General features: G+C 39.5%; 3 protein-coding genes and 1 long non-coding RNA gene across 10 annotated transcripts; 2 read left to right on the top strand and 2 right to left on the bottom strand.

The window, feature by feature from the left end:
• Nucleotides 1–453: 453 nt before the first annotated feature.
• On the top strand, nucleotides 454–1,331 carry LOC100880843 (uncharacterized). 2 transcript variants are annotated; one of them, XM_076537078.1, is made up of 4 exons: nucleotides 454–604; nucleotides 668–755; nucleotides 937–1,123; nucleotides 1,194–1,331. In XM_076537078.1, exons 1-4 carry the CDS (start codon nucleotides 454–456, stop codon nucleotides 1,293–1,295), a joined length of 528 nt encoding a protein of 175 aa, XP_076393193.1. In that variant the 3' UTR covers nucleotides 1,296–1,331. The 2 variants fall into 2 exon arrangements, with proteins under 2 accessions (XP_076393193.1, XP_076393192.1); XM_076537077.1 differs by having other exon boundaries at nucleotides 937–1,243.
• LOC100880955 (Integrin betanu subunit) lies at nucleotides 624–4,469 on the bottom strand. Of its 3 annotated transcripts, XM_012295578.2 has the most exons (12): nucleotides 4,296–4,469; nucleotides 3,938–4,182; nucleotides 3,579–3,864; nucleotides 3,362–3,526; nucleotides 2,850–3,308; nucleotides 2,632–2,794; nucleotides 2,409–2,575; nucleotides 2,134–2,306; nucleotides 1,863–2,062; nucleotides 1,695–1,807; nucleotides 1,537–1,628; nucleotides 624–1,468 (listed from the first exon to the last, which is right to left on the bottom strand). In XM_012295578.2, the coding sequence occupies exons 1-12, from the start codon at nucleotides 4,467–4,469 to the stop codon at nucleotides 1,324–1,326; spliced, it is 2,382 nt and encodes a 793-aa protein (XP_012150968.2). In that variant the 3' UTR covers nucleotides 624–1,323. The 3 variants fall into 3 exon arrangements, with proteins under 3 accessions (XP_012150968.2, XP_012150970.2, XP_076393187.1); XM_012295580.2 differs by lacking the exon at nucleotides 1,537–1,628; XM_076537072.1 differs by lacking the exons at nucleotides 624–1,468; nucleotides 1,537–1,628; nucleotides 1,695–1,807 and having other exon boundaries at nucleotides 1,820–2,062; nucleotides 2,138–2,306.
• On the top strand, nucleotides 3,398–6,138 carry LOC105663848 (uncharacterized). The gene is made up of 4 exons (XR_001097233.2): nucleotides 3,398–3,533; nucleotides 3,612–3,839; nucleotides 3,926–4,176; nucleotides 4,282–6,138. It is a non-coding gene; the product is annotated as an uncharacterized LOC105663848 (long non-coding RNA).
• Nucleotides 6,028–17,139, bottom strand: LOC100880167 (estradiol 17-beta-dehydrogenase 11). 4 transcript variants are annotated; one of them, XM_012295575.2, is made up of 10 exons: nucleotides 16,516–17,139; nucleotides 15,301–16,375; nucleotides 15,109–15,234; nucleotides 15,002–15,041; nucleotides 9,843–9,967; nucleotides 9,299–9,409; nucleotides 7,347–7,508; nucleotides 7,200–7,282; nucleotides 7,027–7,143; nucleotides 6,028–6,958 (listed from the first exon to the last, which is right to left on the bottom strand). In XM_012295575.2, exons 2-10 carry the CDS (start codon nucleotides 15,301–15,303, stop codon nucleotides 6,772–6,774), a joined length of 954 nt encoding a protein of 317 aa, XP_012150965.1. In that variant the 5' UTR covers nucleotides 15,304–16,375; nucleotides 16,516–17,139; the 3' UTR covers nucleotides 6,028–6,771. The 4 variants fall into 4 exon arrangements, with proteins under 4 accessions (XP_012150965.1, XP_012150960.1, XP_012150964.1 ...); XM_012295570.2 differs by adding an exon at nucleotides 12,997–13,369 and having other exon boundaries at nucleotides 15,109–16,375; nucleotides 16,516–17,129; XM_012295574.2 differs by lacking the exon at nucleotides 15,002–15,041 and adding an exon at nucleotides 12,997–13,369 and having other exon boundaries at nucleotides 15,109–16,375; nucleotides 16,516–17,129.
• Between the last annotated feature and the right edge of the window lie 1,348 nt (nucleotides 17,140–18,487).

Raw genomic sequence — 18,487 nt, 5'->3', positions numbered from 1 at the left:
GAACACTCGGGGAACGAACGTGTTTCGAGCGTGTCAGAACTGTGGGGTTATCGTGAACTAGGAACGGACGATATGAATGTACCGAATAAGAGGTCGTTTACAAGGTCACGTGGCATTAGGTTTAAAGCAGGTTCTCAAATTAAAAAAATCTTTAGCCGGATATTACAAGACGTCACTGAACAAAAAGAAAACAAAATAAAAATACAACAGCAACAAAATCACTTTTTTGTTTGAATCGAATTTGAAAATTCATGTCAAGGTTTTCTGGCTTATAACCAACAATGTCATTGATAAAATAGAACGAGTGCCGTGATTCGTTAGCCGAAGTAGCCTGACTAGCATCTTATTTAGCGCTAACGATATCAGTGGTGATTAGAGGAACTTAATCTTCTTACCGACCTTCCTGTTGTCTCAAATTTTAAACTTCAATTATTCTTGCACACGGTCCCTAATATGAAAAAACGAGGCGCCGGTAAAACGCAAAAGACAGATTTCCCCGAAAGCGGGGATCAAACTGGATTTGGAAAATTTACATTTCATAACGGGGATGTATATAACGGCGAATACAAATGCAATTACGTGCAATCTGTTTTGGTCAAACAAGGTTGACATAAAATACTTAATACATATTTCCTTCTTTAATCATCAACATGTATGTTTTATACAGGAAGAGGAATATACACTACCGATAACTTTGACGTTTACGATGGCCAATGGGATAATGACACTTTTGCCGAAGATACAATTTACGTTCGGTAGATATAATTCCTCTTAATTTCGCTCGTACTTCTGAATATAGTAGAGTCTCGTTATATTGCCGCGGAAGTAGTGAGCGCCGTATCAAAGCCCACGTGGATGCGGCAATATAGCGAGAGCCTACTACATACATTCTATAATATACAATATAATAAATAAATTTGAATTTAATAATTAAAGATATAATAACAACGCTCAGTACCGAGGTAGAATCGAAGCGAACGGAACAATGCACGGTCCAGGAACGTATATATTTCCGGATGGATCCTCAATTGAGGCTAATTGGGTCGATAATAAACCACTTACGAACGTTATCTATAGAGAACCTCGCGGGTTTGAGTGGACACTTGCAAATGCGACAGACAATGTAAACATTGTTTTTAAATCAGCCGATCAACGACTACGATATGATATTAACATATCAATCGCGATTACAGACGATTTCCTTTTCACCTGGAAACCATTTTTGGCACGACCTATTGTCTGATCAAGCCACCACATATTCTGGAGAATCTTATGGCGAAGGCGAATTAAATTAATTCGATGAGCGCAGTTTTGAGCATTCAATTAATCCTCTTTGTACATCGAGGGTACCCTGAATTCTGTTATGGGGGACCTGAATAGAGGATTTTGGTGCAAACTAAATATAGTTTTCTCCCGTTCTTTCTGGAACTTTTCGTACTCTCTTTTATCTTGTATAGAAGTCCAACACCTACGCAGACACGATCAATGTTAAAGAAAAGAAATATAATATAAAGATTGTTCATGAGAAGTACTCACTTCCATATTAATAAACAAATGATTCCAATTGTTAGTATTAAAAATATCATCAAAGCCGGAATGACTGCCGCGTGCATCGGAGTATAACATTCCTAAAAATGTCACAAGATTTCGATAAAAAACCTTTGCAAATATACTTGTTGCAAACCGTGTCTCACCTTGTTTCCTATGTTCAAAGCAACCACATGGGTTTTCTGGAACTCATACACATACGGTATGATACAGATCGTTTTATCCTTCACGTTCTTCACGAAACAGTAGCGTTCGTTTCCTACAAAACGTACTGATATAATCTGAAAATTAAGATTTATTCAGTCTATCGTTACCTTTATCCACGACGTTTACCAGTTCAGTTTTGTAAGAGGTAACGTTCGTCTGACAAAATTCGTCCACCATCTCAGGATCTTCAACAGTGGCATTCACACAGGGATTATAAAGAACGCAGAGAGCACTGCCACCAGAGCTGATCGAAGATTCGCAGTAAGTACCAAGGTAATAAAAATTATCCCCCGTTGTAACGTTGCATCTAAACAGACGCCAATTTCAGTCATTTGTTTATGAAAAGTATTGAATTAAAATTATGTAATGTTGACAGACCGACATTCTCCACAGTCGCAGTACCCGTGTCCAGCGCACACTTCGTTGCTCCCTGGAGCTATGCACGCATCATCCGTCGATGGACATTTGCAGGCGTCTCCTTGCCAGCCTTCGATGCAGTGACAGACACCGCATTTGCAAATTCCTCTGTTCGAGCATTCTATACCATCGATCTGCAAGAGATTTCACTTCTAAGCGACAGTACTTCTATTTAGAAATTTTATAAGATAAAATTGGATGACTATTTGCATTATGTCAGAGCCACTGCGTTCTACCTTGTCGCATTCCGAGCACTCGCAAAATTGTCCGTTGTACCCCTGATCGCAGAGGCAGCTACCGCAAACGCATTCGCCTCTATCGGAACAAATTTTCGTTGAGTTAGGCTCCATACATTGTAGCCGGTTCTCCGTCGGCGATCGCTCGTCGCAGTCACACTTCTCCCCTGTTAATAAAACTTCAGTCAAGGAAGAGTTAGAGAAGTATATCTATGGTACTCACCAGACCAGCCACGATCACATTTGCAAACACCGCAATAATCCGTTCCATGCTCGCAATTAGGGCTTTCAGGGTCGTTGCAATTGCAACCGCAGAGCAGCTCGACTTCGACCACCACTTTGGATACCTCAGAGGCTAGCGCATCCTCGATCACGATGGTTTGTTTCTAAGGAACATAAACTGTTATACTCTGGAAGTGAACATTAATTAATTTTATTTACCCATAGGCTTTCGTTGCTGGGGCACTTGTCGATGGAGAGGACTACGTTGAAGTCGTACACCTGGCCTTCCTCTATGTCCTCGCATTCCGAGGTACTCCACTCTGCAATGTCTCTATTGCCACAATTAGAGAAATACTCCATTCGCAGAGGAGCCGAGGAGTTGTCGCTCAAAATCACTCTGCTTGTGATCTGTTGGTAAGCGCTCTTGATGATTTCGAGTATGTTGGAGCTGTTGCTGGTCAGAGTAGCGACTCTCGCTTTTTCTTTCAGCAACGCAGCGGTTGATTCGTACTCGCTACGTCGATCCTCGGTCACGGCGAATATCAAGTTGATTTTGTGTTCCTGCAGCAATCTGGACAACTCTGCCAGAGAGCAGTAATCGTATTTGGTAGCCATTGAATACTGTCCCTGCTCGTCGAGGTGACACTCGAAATCCTGACGCGCCACAGCACCACCTAGCTAATAAGAAGACACATCAGATACTTTACTTTCTGATCATCGATTCGCGTTACCTTTCCGTCCCCGGCAAAATGTGCAGAGCCATCGGTTGCCACTAGGATGATCTTACGTGCCTGCTGTTCCCACCCAACCTGTTGCTTGCAGAGGATCGCTTGTACTATTCCGTCCAGCGCACCCTCCAAATTGTCCACGTTTCCGGTTACTTGACTCTCGTTCACCTGAAACGTACACTTTAAATTCTTCAATTCATTTGCTTACCTTGATACATACTTCTTTAGTAAATTGGTAAATGTTGTTGGTCAGTTTCAGGCGGTGTTGGAAGTCGTAGAGGGGCGCGCAAACGGTGCGTTCGCTCTGGCAAGGATTATTCTCGTGTCCCGGAAAGATGAAGGGCATCAAGGGCTTGTCGGCGTAGCTGCCAAATCCCAGGCGGAAATTGCTGGTAATAGTACCGAACGCTTGACTCATGTCTTGTCCCAGACTGACCAGGGTCTCCTTGTCGTCCTTCATCGACCACGTCAGGTCCATCAGGTAGTACAAGTCCAGAGGATAATTTCTAAATTATATCGTTATACTTTTTGATTAATCGCGTAATTCCACGAAACTTATCGCTCTAGAATTAAACGTACTTGGCTACCCGATAATGGATCGGAATCTCTATCTTGGAATGTGGCTGGATTCTAACTTTTACTCTCTGAGGCTTCAACTGCAGCGGTGTTTGTCCGGTCTCTGACATGTCCTGAAAATCTGCGTTCTCCAAGAAGTCTATTGATCCTAGAGAATTATTGCGAATCTGATCCGAAGGGCAACCGAATGCCTTCAGTCTCTCTGGGGCGTTGCATCGAGGTCTACCGATGGTTGAGTTGGAGTAAGACTGAAAACAGGGTTAATGTGGAAGTACCCTTATCATGCAGAAATGATATAAATGCAAATTTTAGAGGGTGGAAGATTAATTTGAGTATGAACGTTGCAGGATTAGATATTTACCCAGGCACTGCACCACGAGCAGGAGAAGTTGGCTTGCAAACAGTCCCCACATGTAGTCTGAGAAACACACAGCTTCAAGATATTCATTTCCACATTTTGGGAATCTCCCAATTCGCGACACAGAAGAATCACGAAGAGTATCGCTTTAAGGAGTCTCATCTTCACGATCAGCATTCAACATTGATCCTTCGAAGAAAATCGATCCATCTTCGGACTTGTGATTATTGTAAATCTGAACGTAACTCGTGGAATCGGCACCGTACGGTACCTGAACGCGACTGTTCTTGCTATTTGCGCTATGATAACGACGTGCGTCCTCGTCGTTCGAGTTTGGAAAAAAAGAAGAAGGAAAAAGATCGAGCTGATTTGCTATCTCTTCGTAATAGCGGATCGATGTTTATCTTTCACATGGATTCGAACCGATTGTAGTAAAAAATGAGTAGTACGATGTCTCAAGTTCAGCTAGTATATCTTCTGACATTCTTATAGATGTTCCCGGCGATCGATCAATTCTTGACTATCGCGTGAAATGAGTGACAGCGAAGTACGCGTTCGACTGGATGCATCATAGTTATTATTTTGCTGTGGACTTAAACGGTTTTAGTCGCGAGCTAACATTGTCTCCTGTGTCACGTACATGTAACAGATAGACGATATCGATGCTTCCATGTACAGGGTGTCTCCGACGGACTGAGAACGTTAGAAATTGTACAGCCACGATTTCATCCGGTGGCCTAGTTCTCGAATAGTAGTCATGTTTTCTGACGAGCAAAGAAAGTCGTTTTGTCGTAAATTGAGATTCCGAAAGACACTTGTGCAACGGTTCCTTTTTTCTTTTTACGTTTAACGTGTTATTGGGAGTTAACAGATATGCGATTGTTTATTGATACGATCAGCCTTGACAGTATCGTCAATGTTTTGCTATGTTAGCATACACTTTATTTCACGTGTGATGCCTGCTATCACCGTGCAATTACTCTTGTATGATCGGAAAAAAACGAGCCAGTCGCCCATTTCGAATTGAAATTAAAATTAAATTCAGAGGCGAGATATGCTTTCGAATTTTCAAGCGTTCGACTAGCGAACGAAGCGACAAGAAAACACGTCAAGTTCTAGCGCGATTGCGATGCAATGTTTATGCAATATATATCCGAAGCGTATGCTGTTCATTATCGCTGTATTTCGTTGACACAGTAACAGAAGCGAATAAAAAACTGTGACCGCATGTACTCTCGCGTCTATAAAACGAACGAGTTATCAGCTGCTGACATAATCATGAAATTCCCGTTTCCGATTCGTACATCTGTCTGTGTTTATACGTATAATATTAATTCGTAATACATTGACGCTGGTTATAAAATTACGTACTCGCTATAAATTATGTTCAAATGATGCGTGTAATTTTATTATGAAATTAAAAACTGGAACATCGGTGACTCCAGGAAACGGCGAAACTTCAGTGAAAGCCGGTCATAGATTTCGCAGTTTCTAATGCCTTTATGCATCAACAATCGTAATTATACCATTTCTATATGTAACAAAATATTTCGCTAAAGATACGTAAATCCGGGCTCCTAAATATACAAATTACGAAGAGTAGAAAATCTGACTTTATTACAACGTTATAGAACAGCGTATTACGAAAAACATATGGCACAAATAATATCGTATTACGGTATGCCTTGATACGCCACAAATTTATTTGGCTGATAATTTAAAATGGGCCAACACGTAAAAATGACAAAATTTATTTTCTTTTGCTATCGTTTGACATTCGTGAATCATTTTTGCAACATGTTTCGAACACACGTTTTTCTACAATCACAAAATACAAATAGAAAATCCTTAACCTATTCTTAAGCAAATCCTTATGCTAATGTTGATGTACAATATTCATTGTATCACATAGTCGCCGATTGTATAAATTGTACCCGTGTCGTCTAGACCATTTTTTACTTACAGTATCAGTAAGTAACATACGATTATTATACAAGAACGTCGAAATACGCGATGGACGTCTGTGCAACTGTTCGTGCAAACAACAAGTTTGGACAATTTTGATATATGCATCGAAAATATTTTTCCAACTAATATCACCGTGTACGTGCATTTGTTTTTTCAACAATTAACACCAAAGTGCATTTTTCTTACGATTAATCTCTTTCGATTCGAGATACAAGTCTCTCTATTAGGCTGTCTCCATAGAGCCGTGATAAAGACACCCGCTTTACCAACGCTTCTTTTTCTTCGTCTCGTTCTACGAAACATGTCCCAATATTGCGCAATAACTCGTTCATGTCTTTTTGTCTTGTATATACATACAACAAATTCCAACGTGCGTGTGTCACGCACGAAAACGCGGTACACTTTACAAAACGGGTCAACATCTAAACTACTATAAGTCGTTTTTTCTTTCCTTCAGAAATTTTTGCACCCGTGAAAATGAAAGATACGGTAAACGTACTGATCGATCAGATTAAGGTTTCCTCTCGGAACTGGATACGCGTCTAGTTAATTGTTGGTGAATGTTTCCGTTGTTCTGCTCTTTAGACAGCACGGTAGGTGCAGGTTCCTTGTTAGGTTTAACTTCGTACGACGTGTATGTGACAGTGGTGGGCACTATGCCGCGTATTAACCTTCCCGCGCAGGCCCACGGGAAAATCCTGTAAGTCATTTAAACGATCAAGCTTATACTACTAACTTATTCTTCTTCATATTACAAATCATTTACCATTTGAAAACAAGTAGAAGATAAAGATAACCAGGCACTACCGCAATCTTCTCGTTACACCTCATAGCAGACACGACGCGATCCGCCACCTCGTTCGGGCTCAGTTTCGGGAAGAATCTGAATAAAGTCAAGTGTCAAACCAAATGCAAGTTCACGTGTGTCGGAATGCTTACCTAGGCGCAACTTCGTCGAACATGCCCGTACTACGAATGAAGAAGGGACATATCACAGTCGTGTTGATGTTGTATCCCTCAGCCTGTAACATACGACTTTAATTATACACTGAATTGATTTAATTAACTCAGAATAAAATATGTTACCGCTAGTTCCATGTGGAGGGCTTCTTCGAAACCGATCGCTGCGAATTTCGAGGTACAATAGTCCACTAGTTTTGGCACTCCTATGTGGCCAGCCAGACTGGCGATGCTCACGATGTGGCCCTTATTGTTTTCCATCATTGACGGCAGGAATGCCTTCGTGGTCTGAAGAAAAAAATTAACATTGTTAATTTATAATTTATATATTCTGAAATCTTTTAAAATTGAAGGTGAAGCTAATTCTTAGCTAAATAATGAAATAAAATTCCTAGCTAAAGGTAGTACACTGCTATTACCATAAGTAAATATAACTGTGCTAGATTGTACAAAAGAAAACATGTAGCAAAACTGGTGAAATAAGAAGGGGCCACTGGAAAGCGGGATCCTGCCGAAATGACCGTGACATCGGATGCAGTAAGAGGTCTACGGTTGTACTTTTGACGAAGCCGTTGACCCACTTCCTCGGAAGCCATAGTCTATTTTCTTTCACTTGCTCCCTTAGTTTTCACTTTCGAAAGTAAAATCGCACGTAACGATGTCCCTCGAGCGGGAGCAAAGGTTAAAATCCCAGAAAAAAGAGTCGTGTTAGCCAACGTTATTTCGGTAATCGGCGATTCCACTAGCAAGAATTTCACGCGATGGTCAACAGGTAAAATCGACGATATTACAAAACATGTAGACGTTTCCGAAGCAATTGCAAATTTAAAAAAATGGTATTACAAGACTCGATCGTTAGTTTTCGTGCGACACAACCGGCAGTCCTTGTCCCAGATTCGCTTCTTTTTTCACATTATAAAACGAATATGTCAATTGCTGTTAAACCTGTGATGTAACAAGGCTCGCAGAATCGGTATTCTTGGCCCGGTTGGGCTATAATTTTCATCCTTCGTGCTCCGAATCTACACGACTAGATAGACTCGTTCATCGGCATCAATGATGCTCCGCGCGGATGACGAACTTTCACTCTGTATCCCGTTACATTGACAATGCTTGGCGACACGCAAAAACGGCGCTAGGAAGTAAAAAGCTCTTCCACGATGTCGTACAAAAGAACAACATTCAGAATCGTTTACAAGAACATTCGATCGTTATTATAAATAGAGAACTCCGCGACAAAAAACAAGGGACAACCTGTTTCTCGTTTCAACATTTGCATAGAATGGCATGCATCTTTCAATATTCTTACAAACTATAAATTCAACATTTTATAACTTCACGTATCGAATTGCGTACAAACGTAACCATAAGTCATAAGAGCCAGATGGTATTTCAGTTGACAATTACGTAAACGTGCGTGTCTCTCACGAGTCCATGAAATTTGATAAAGGATTAATTGTAACTATACGAAAAACTCGAGTGCATGAAACATGAGCGTTTCCCAAAGTAGGAAGCGGTTTAGCACTATCGGTGACTGGGTTTGGCAATCGAGCTCGCGTGTCGTAATTGCGACACACTACATAGCCGAGTGACTGCATCTATGCGACCAGTTTTCCTAGCTGACCCAAAGAGTGTAAGGTACAGCGACGAGCATGTTAGCCTTTCTACGGAGGCCCCGCTACCCGTGCAAATTAGGCACAGGGCATGCAGTGGGGACTCCTTAAGGTGGTGGATACCACAATATAGGAGAAGGAGATCGTCTAGCTGGAGAATACCGTACGCATGCACGGCTTTCATAGAAAGAGGCCTTTCTCCTCGTCGTCATTTTCTCTAGCGAAGTTTACAGTGCTCGGAAGTGTACATGCCTCTGGCCACGAATAAAAAGACACGGTGGAATTTTAATTCGAGCCACGTAGATCTGGACGAACTCAAGGACGCGCAGATCTTCTCTGATCTATCATAAATCTGCACGTTATCATCTCGAGATTACTCATAAATCCTGACTGTTAGATGCGCATTTTTATTCTGAACAGCTCCATGTCGTGGACTTCTTCGAATAACTCCAGAATGAAACATACCCAAAAGTGGCTCATCACGTTCACGTCCATCGTCCGAATAATCAGCTTGTCCGGAGTATCCAAAAATTTCATCCCACTGACGACACCGGCGTTGTTTATGAGAATTGTCACCTGTAAAATGCAAATATTAATTTTAAACTCAAGGTTTTCCGGTTCGGATCACAACGTTAAATGATGATTTAAACAGACAAAAAAGGTATTAATCGCTAATAAATTCCACGTTTTTTGAGACGTTATTGGCAATATATTGCAGCGCTATGTCGCAACGGATGATTTCACAATGTCGCCTCCTAGAGGCAGACCTCGCCACAACTTGGTGAACACTCTCGAAACTTCCGATCTTGCGAACACGCTTCAAGTTCCTTGTTATGCTAGAATTCGTTTCACATTTACGGACAACCCTCTTGCGAAATCTATCACTGAATTCCTCACCGACTTTCGATTCGCATATTTCTTTCCAAATTCTAACAAAGAATTCTGTTGTGGTATGGTATACATGGTAGCTAGCAATTTTCAACTGCTCGTTAAGTTGCAGAATTCTCACCTTGCCAACCTCTTCCTTGACCAGCGCCGCTTTCTTGTAGACATCCTCGCGGTCGCATAAATCGCAAACGTAGCCGTAACAGACGCCACCTGCAGCTTGCACCAGCTTCACCGTCTCCTCCATACCTGAAACGACAAAGAGTAAATATCCTGAACATTTTCAAACACGGAGTTCAAAGAACTTGTTGGGTTTTTATAAAAATATTCTGCTCCTCGTGGCAATATAACAGAAGTCTACTGCATGTTAAATTTGTACCCGAAGAAGGATTACAAGTTTGATCAGAATAAAGTATCTCCTTCTCTCCGAAAGAACAAGGACAGGAAATTAATCGTCGGCAACAGGTGGGTTACCGGTCGACCTAGTATTTGTTCCTCATCGTTTGCGAGTCTTGCACGCGTCAGACGAGGTATACCTTTTGTAAATTTCATCGAGAGGAATACATACAGAATCTAGTTTCATTTGCATAATACTACGTGTTACGAAACAAGTTCCTAAGAAGCGCGGATTAAAAAACTAAATTATTAACTGTGAGCATCGGTCTATAATTTATCATACTTTTTATTCCCAATTATACTTTCGGATCATTTGCGACGATTAAAAGTAATGAAATACAGTATTTACATGTTTCATTTTTCATAGATTGTCTCAGGTAATTATGTTCGTGAGATCACTTAACGACTGTTTGGTTAATTTCTTTTGTAACTCGACAAAGTTGTTTGCGATCAACTTACTTGAACAGATTCGTTTGCTCAGCAAATACAAGCTTTTCCAATTTATTTTTCCTTAATAGTTAATGTAATTGATATTACGCGTTTGCTAGAACATAGTTTTGTATTCGAAAATTCGTGGAGCAATCGCACGCAAGTTTCTCGTAGAAAGTCGAAGATCGCGGTTGTTTCGCCTCTTGACCAAGTGGTACGTGCGTTCACGTGGATTATAAAGGGTAATTGCAAAACGTAGAATATCCTGTTCCTTGGTACACGTTCTTTCCACATTCTTTCTAATCAATCAGATTAATTTCTTTATCGTCTAGATTCTTGGGACCGCGAATTCTAAAGAAACGTTCCTGCAGATTAATCGTTACTAGAAAACATTTCGTCCTAAACATTTTCATGTCCACTAATGGTTATAATATTAACATCCAATGAGAGACATTCACGACTCGAAATGATTGAGTAACAGTGGTCTAGAGATTTCATTAAAATAACATTCGATCGGGAGCTTTGACCAGGCTAATTACACCTTTGGCGAACCGGGGAAAAGTGGAACTATGTGGAAACAGCGCTATCCAAAACACATTTACGGACTACCGTGAAATTCTATCTTTCTCTCCTTTTTTTACGACGACCAGTTTGCGAACTCGGGCGACCAGATTCGCTCTGACGGCCTTGAGTGTCGCTTCGCTTTTCTTGCCTCGGTGGGCGAAAGTAAAATTTGAACGCTGTCTACCTCTTTTGAAGATTTGGAAGTTAACCTGGAAAATGTGAGATTTAACATTTGTGATAAAACGTGTTCACAAAACAATTGATAACCATAAAAGAATAAAAGTCAAATATGGAATGAAGGATGCAACCTCCAAAATGACAAATGGTCCGGCAAGGACCTCGTAATAGCGCGTGTTTCAATGGTTGACTCGTTTTTGGTGACACGTGTTCCGTTTGTAAAGAACAAAGTCACAGAGGCCAGAACAGTGCAGCTCGATCAGTATTCCATGCACGAAGATGAGTTTCTGATTGTGAACGTTTGAAATTCATTACGCGGTCTTCCTCTGCCCGTGAACCCGACCATCTTTCCTTCTATCATTAACTTCTCATCCTCACAACCTCCTCCATTTTGCTCGATCATTCGATTGCATAATTTTACAATTTTCACCTTGATTTCAGAAACTAGCGAAACCAGCTGAATGATGCTTGGATGGAAAATAACCAGTGAGAGACCTTCGAATGATCTTGTAGAGTGGGTAATTTAGAAATTTGAAAATTATACCAAGGAAGTTTCTTTGCCAAAGAAGTCTAGATTGCAGAACTGGAAAAAGTTAATTGCGCTCATCATGATGTCAAGATGCAAAAACGTGTTTGTGGAAGAACCTGAAGTAGACGCTTTTAGTTTGTAGATCTGTTTGTGAGATGACACGAGAAGCCAGTGAAGGTCAGAAGGTACACCAGCAGGTCATTAACATTGATCCCATGCACGACCTTCAGAACACCGATTCCACCGGGTACAGGAACCGAAAAGTAATAATTCTGTAAACGCCCTGATTTGAAATTTAAATGAGATCTCAAGTATTATTGCAACATATTCTATGTCCACTTCGAGTAATGTTTCTAAAGAGGCTTATTAATTACACCAGTTCAAACAGACGTACGTAATAATCAAATACGCTGTGTTTTCCTTATTGTATGGATCACAAGCATGAACTCTTGACTACATAATATTTGAGAGGATTGTCGGTAATCATGGAAATTAGTTTGAATTGATCAACGATGTATGATTTCCAATGAAGGCGATGACAAGGACGTGTGTTTAAGAATCGGATGAGCGGTCAATTTAACGATGGAAGTCTGAACACGAACGCCCTTGAAATTTGGATTATCGTTCACAATCCGGCAAAATGCTTCTTTTGAGAGTCTCGAACGATTAAATATTTGTAATTAATTGTTTGTACGATCCTATTAGAGGCCAATATTAGAGGCCAATGGTCAGTAGATCAAGATAAACTTCGCTTAGAAGTTTCTGAGAATGTTTTATCATCTTGTGACGCTTCCCATGCTCTATTAGCGTTGCACAATCTATTTAATAGTTGATTGTTCGCATAATACTTTTTCAACTAACAATTTTAATGAACGTGTGATTTATGGACTGCTCTTGCATAAACAGTTTTCACTACAAAATACTAGATCACAAACGTACTTTACATATAAAGATTCAGACACAGTGACTCGCACAATTATTCACAATACTGGTTTGAAAAATTTATGGGCAGTACATGATATCACCGTTGTTTTGAATGTTTGAAAGTGCGCGAACAAACACGTGAATCACTATCCTAGTTAAGATCTGCGACGGAAATGCAAGGAGTGACCTACTATAAAATATTTACAACTTTAAAAATCCATTGCAATTCCAAAGCAGTCTTTTCTTCAGAGAATCTTACCAGCTTTATTAACGTCCCAGATGACAACGATAACGCCAAGTTTGGTGAGCCTGAGGGCAATTAGCCTGCCTAGGCCTCCTCCACCCCCGGTCACGAGCGCAATTTCACCTGCGACGTTCTTCATCTTGTACTTCATGGGAATCAATGATTTGATGATACTCTCAGCGATGGATATCACCGCGAGAATCAAGAAACCTATCACATCACTCGCAGATCTTAAGAAAGACATGATTCTTCCAACGGAGGCTTCAATAGGAACTCTTCTGCGATTCGAGAATGCGGATCGATCAGGATATCATAGCTCGACCCAGTGCGGGGTGTATATTAAGGCTTCTGGACGTGGAGGGCACTATCGAAAATCGTACACCGTTTCCTGCAAAACAAAATTAAGTCTTAGAATTTTTATCTTCAATTTAAATAAAGAATGAATATGACTAATCAAAAATTATCTATTTAGACTGAATATCTATTTCACATGACTTATATTTGAAATGTCAATAGCGTGTCACTGATAACGTAACGTGATTGCTGACAGAAGAAACTAGCTCTACCTGGACGCTTATCTGATAATAAGTGGGAAGCGGCAGATTCATTGCTAATGTTAATAGTTACGCATTTAGCAACACCGGTATAGAAACTAGTATACGCTTTCTCCAAATTTCGTATCACTTTCTTCTCGTGTCGAAGAGGACACGATTTTAGCTAAGACAAACAACCGTTTCTATGCTGAAACGAGGAATGTCTTCAGAGATATTCTCTGAGTCACAATGAAGTTAAAATGTGAAGAGAATGAAGACAAGATTTGATACATTCAAAGTTACGGTACCCAGAAGAATCAAGGGGGAGAAATGTTTTCAAAAACGTTCACGAACGTATCGCGATTCTTTCATTTTCCTGTTTACGATTTTACGTACAGTTTTTGCGGACGTTAACGTTTACGCGAACGAAACACGAATATCGTATCGCTGATTCGCTTTCTAATGAGACGCGAAATTCACTTTCGATTTCCACTCGTGGTCGATTGAATTCTTCGATTGAAGGGCTGTGTCTCGTTATCGGATTTTTCACGAAAGATATTAGCAGACGTGATCCAGGAAATAGCGAAGGTAGATTTGGAATCGACATACGAGACACGTACAGAATTGTTTCGACGATTCTGATGAGTCGTAAGTTCGAATGCTCCTGTTCGATAAAATACCAATAATGTCTAATTCGCATTCTACAGTTGCTTGTAAATTTACGTAGACGTTCGTGACAAAGTTACTAATCAGAGGATGTAAATGTCGTTTACGTACTCGTCATGGATCGTTTCACGGTTTTATGATAGATTACACATTTGATGGAAGATCGAATGAATTCGTTCCACGTTTGCGAATAATTGTTAACGTGTAGTCATAAAATTGACCTATGACAATACAATCATCCTAATTCGTGCGGAAACGTCTTCCAATTCAATTAACCTTTGTTACTATAACCACTCGCGCGAACAAACGATCACGCGACAGTGCAAAAGACAAATTAACTGGCAACTATCGAGTTATTGTAAAGAGAAAAAAATTGCTCGGTGAGTTGCTGCGCGTAAGAAGTCTAGTTAACGAAATCATAATTCGACATCGATCAAATATAAAATCGTCGAACGTAATGCACGAACCACGCTGTTTATCAGAATTTTTCTTTTCACCATTTGCGCGACAAAATAGATTAGTTATCGTTATTACATAAACGTGTTTTTCAGTGGGCGACATAGGTAAATAAAAGAAGCAACGAAGGTGAAACCGAAAGCAGCTTCTCGAGGATCGCTCCAGTCTCGGCGAGAAATCGGCCACTTTCAAAACTCATCTTGATCGAGCCTGTTTTAGCGAGTTAACTAACCGAATTTACGAGCACTTCAGCTTCAACTGGTTCGATATAAACTCCCGTTTAAGATATTGTTTTCGATGATGGAGGTAGATGACGATGAAAATTCACGATATTAAAAGCAGATAAGATTGATGAAATGCCTTACTATCTCTCCTGATCGCTGATCTTCGACGGTCACTCGCGTTCTGAAACGAAAACTTTGCTAGAGTGGAGAACGAAGCACGAGGGAATTGTGCACCGAAAGGAGCGTACCTGTGCGAAAGTCGTCCTCGTACGGTTAGAGATACTCGTCTCACCGGCACTACGGTTGTCGGTGTACTGAATGAAACGACGGCTTCGGTACGCCTTTACCCTCTCGACGATCTCTCGGAGAATAGTCTGCGCGCATTAATCAAGAAGCACGTACGAATAACAAATGCGATAATTAAAAATGCATCGATATACCATCTAGTTTCGCCTGCCTCTTCTTCTTTATTTCTGACACTTTATAGCTCTGAATTAATTTTCTGGATTTATTTCATCCTCTACTGCAATCAATTTCAATATTATTAGTATTTTATGAATCTCACATGTGCTCCATGAATACATTCCTGATGTAGACTTGATCTTTGGAAGACGATCGCAAATTTGTTAAACAAATATAAATCTTTACTTATTATATTAACACCTTATTAATAGACTTACGACGTTGTACTCTACCAAAAATTTTTACCCCTTTAACCCTTATAATTTATAGGTAAATTAGGAACAGTTAGTGTTACTTTAATTCCTTGAGTTACCCTTTTTAAATAAAATTTTTCGAAATTCTACTGTATCAGTTAAGGGTTAAATAGAAATTGTGTACCTGGAAAAGAAAGTATTATTTCTTCAATTGACTTCTTTCAATTAGCAAACCTACATGCAGCTGATTCAGTGAAATCTATAAATATTTATCGCGGTTATTTAATGATTGACCGATTTATGAAAAAATATTGATTATGATTTAATGTTTTATGAAAAAATAAACGAGTTTAAAAATAACGCTAATTAGTCCAACCATTATATAATTGCAGTTAAACTGCTTCAATCGACTCATCGTAACCGGTTATGCCGATAATGATATGAAACAAGGATATGTATTAATAATAAATTAAAATTCTGAATAAAAAAGCTATTATGTCGTAAAAGACGACACTATCTTTACTGTACTAGCAAAAACGTTGATTCAAATGCCGAAGATAATGAAAGAAGACAATCCATGGAGAGCGTTGTTCCATTGCCGCTCGCTATCCATATAATTTACAAACTGGAGCACCGTCTAACAAAACGTTTAATAGTGATCGTCGCATTTCCTTCGGTTAAAACGACGAGTATCGAATAAAGGAAAATATTCTTCTTGTGCATAAAATTTTTGCGAATAGTTCTTGAGAATGATCATAACCACCATATCATGGAATAATTGGGATTAAGGCCGCAGAATTTCACGTGTCAAGGAGATCCAGATATCAACCAGCGAATACGGTGTTCTTATGGAAGTCCCCTGAAAAAGGGAGCACGGTTAAAAAATGAACGCTCGCGTGAAATGAATTTCAAATTGTGATGTAATCAATGAGCAAGCAACTGCACACGCAAAGGGCAGCTGTCGGTCAATTAAACATTAATTAAAATTTTTTAAATTACTGTTCTTTAAAGTTTAGTCGACCAGAAGGTTACAGCAAAGGCAGTAATCGGTTATCGTAATCGTTTTCTTTTGCGTTGCAAGTAAATACGGCCATTTCGATTTTGCAAAATAAATGAGCTCTATTTGTGATAAGACTAGCAGCATCGCCGTCATAAATAATGCGGTTCGATTATTTCTTTGTGTCATCGCTCGTCAATCTTTCGAGTGGGATTATCTTTGCGACGCTCGTTTTGCTCGCTTGTAATCATAAGCATTTGCTGAAAACCGGAATAAATTCGTTTTATAAAACCAGACGAAATGGAAAGTTACATTCCATTGTGGCACCGTTGAACTTGAAGAAATCTTTCTTCTTGCTGTCTAGCAGGACTACAGGCAGTTTCATCACGAAAACGTTGACTTTCCAGAGCAACTATACAAGTGAAAGTGACCGGCCCAGAATATAATTCGGAGGTCCTGAGCATCAGCGTTAATTCCTAATTGGTTGCTAACGATATTCGTTTAAAATGGTCCAATCGTTAAGGTTAATTTTCTTCGAAAACTTTATAGCTTACGTGGAAAATCTTAGGACTGCTAACGATCGTCGCTTTAATTTCAATTCTGCCATCGGAGTTTCAATGCATTTAAATTATTTAGCTATTAACTAATAATTTTCGAATGATAGGCCGCTGAAACAGTAATTTAAATTTTTAATATTCGAATGTTAAATTTAAAAACTTTTTAAGTTTGAAAATCTTATCATTTTCTTTCGAATCGACTTACCAATAACGTCATGAGATTTCACGTTAATAAAAAGTCAAAGAGCCCTCTCGAGGTGTACGATCCAAGTGAAACCGTTACTCAGTTCGAGGTGTCTAAAAGAATAAAAATGACGAAATTATTGTCAGTATGTACTTTCTCTGAAATTCGCATTGGGTAAACCTGAGTGGAATGGACCTCAATGATGATCATTGAAGTGGCTTTCTGCTCCACTAGACGATTACCAAATATGCAAATAGGAAAACGTACAAATATTGGCACTCTAAAGGGGCACACTTCTACAGATTTCTACATATTCCACAAACGTTCTCAATTTCTCCCTAATATCCCAATTAATTTTAACATTCGCCATTTTAATGGCACTAACTATTCTCCCTATAGTACTTCATACTTTCATTCTTCTCTTGCATGCAATTAGTTCAACTGACTTCTCCCAAACGATTCCATCATTATAGAACTTGAATCTAAAACGGGAAACCACAGATTTGAAATTTAAAAGTAGAATTTATGCTTAACAACGCTTGGTGGCTTACCAACATTCAATCGGTATATCTGCATTACCGACACTCGTCGACAGATGGCACTCTTGTATCGGACGTTCAAATGATTCTATCTTCAACATTTAAATTTAAATTTGATAGACACAGTATCAAAACTGTTCCATCTTTTATCATTATAAATACATAATTTTTACAACCTTGTTCCTCCTCTTGAAGTTCTGTTCTGTACTTCATTTCACAAAATTTCTCACAAGGTTTATTTTTGCAATCTTCATTTGCATACCCATTACAGTGTGAAGCCTTGAACAGCATGAACAATAAAAAATTTTACCACCCTGGCCACTTCAAAGGACACACAACAAAGTTGATTGTTTACGGTGTCGTTTATCTTGCATTTATTCATTAATTCAGGTATGGCTCATTACGAGAAGCAACGTTCTGCATAGGCAATGAATGACCACATGATTGTCATTGTAACCTGTCTGTCTTTTAGTAACAAATGATTTATTCTTCGCAGCGAAGGACTCTCGGTCGAAGCTCCTATTCAAGCACGAGAATGTTAACAACGAGGAACCAAAACACTTTCGACATAATTTTAAAATATCAAACAAAATACAGACTCTAATTCCCTTGCTCTCTACAATTTTTCCTCGTTCGTAGAAGAGTATTAGTGACCTAGATCTTCGACCTTTCACCAGTCGTACGATGAATCTTT

Source organism: Megachile rotundata, chromosome 11 (genome assembly GCF_050947335.1).
Source record: "Megachile rotundata isolate GNS110a chromosome 11, iyMegRotu1, whole genome shotgun sequence".
In the NCBI taxonomy this organism is placed as follows: Eukaryota; Metazoa; Arthropoda; class Insecta; order Hymenoptera; family Megachilidae; genus Megachile; species Megachile rotundata.
Note: the sequence above shows the minus strand (reverse complement) of the source record. Positions and strands in the feature narration are given on the sequence as shown.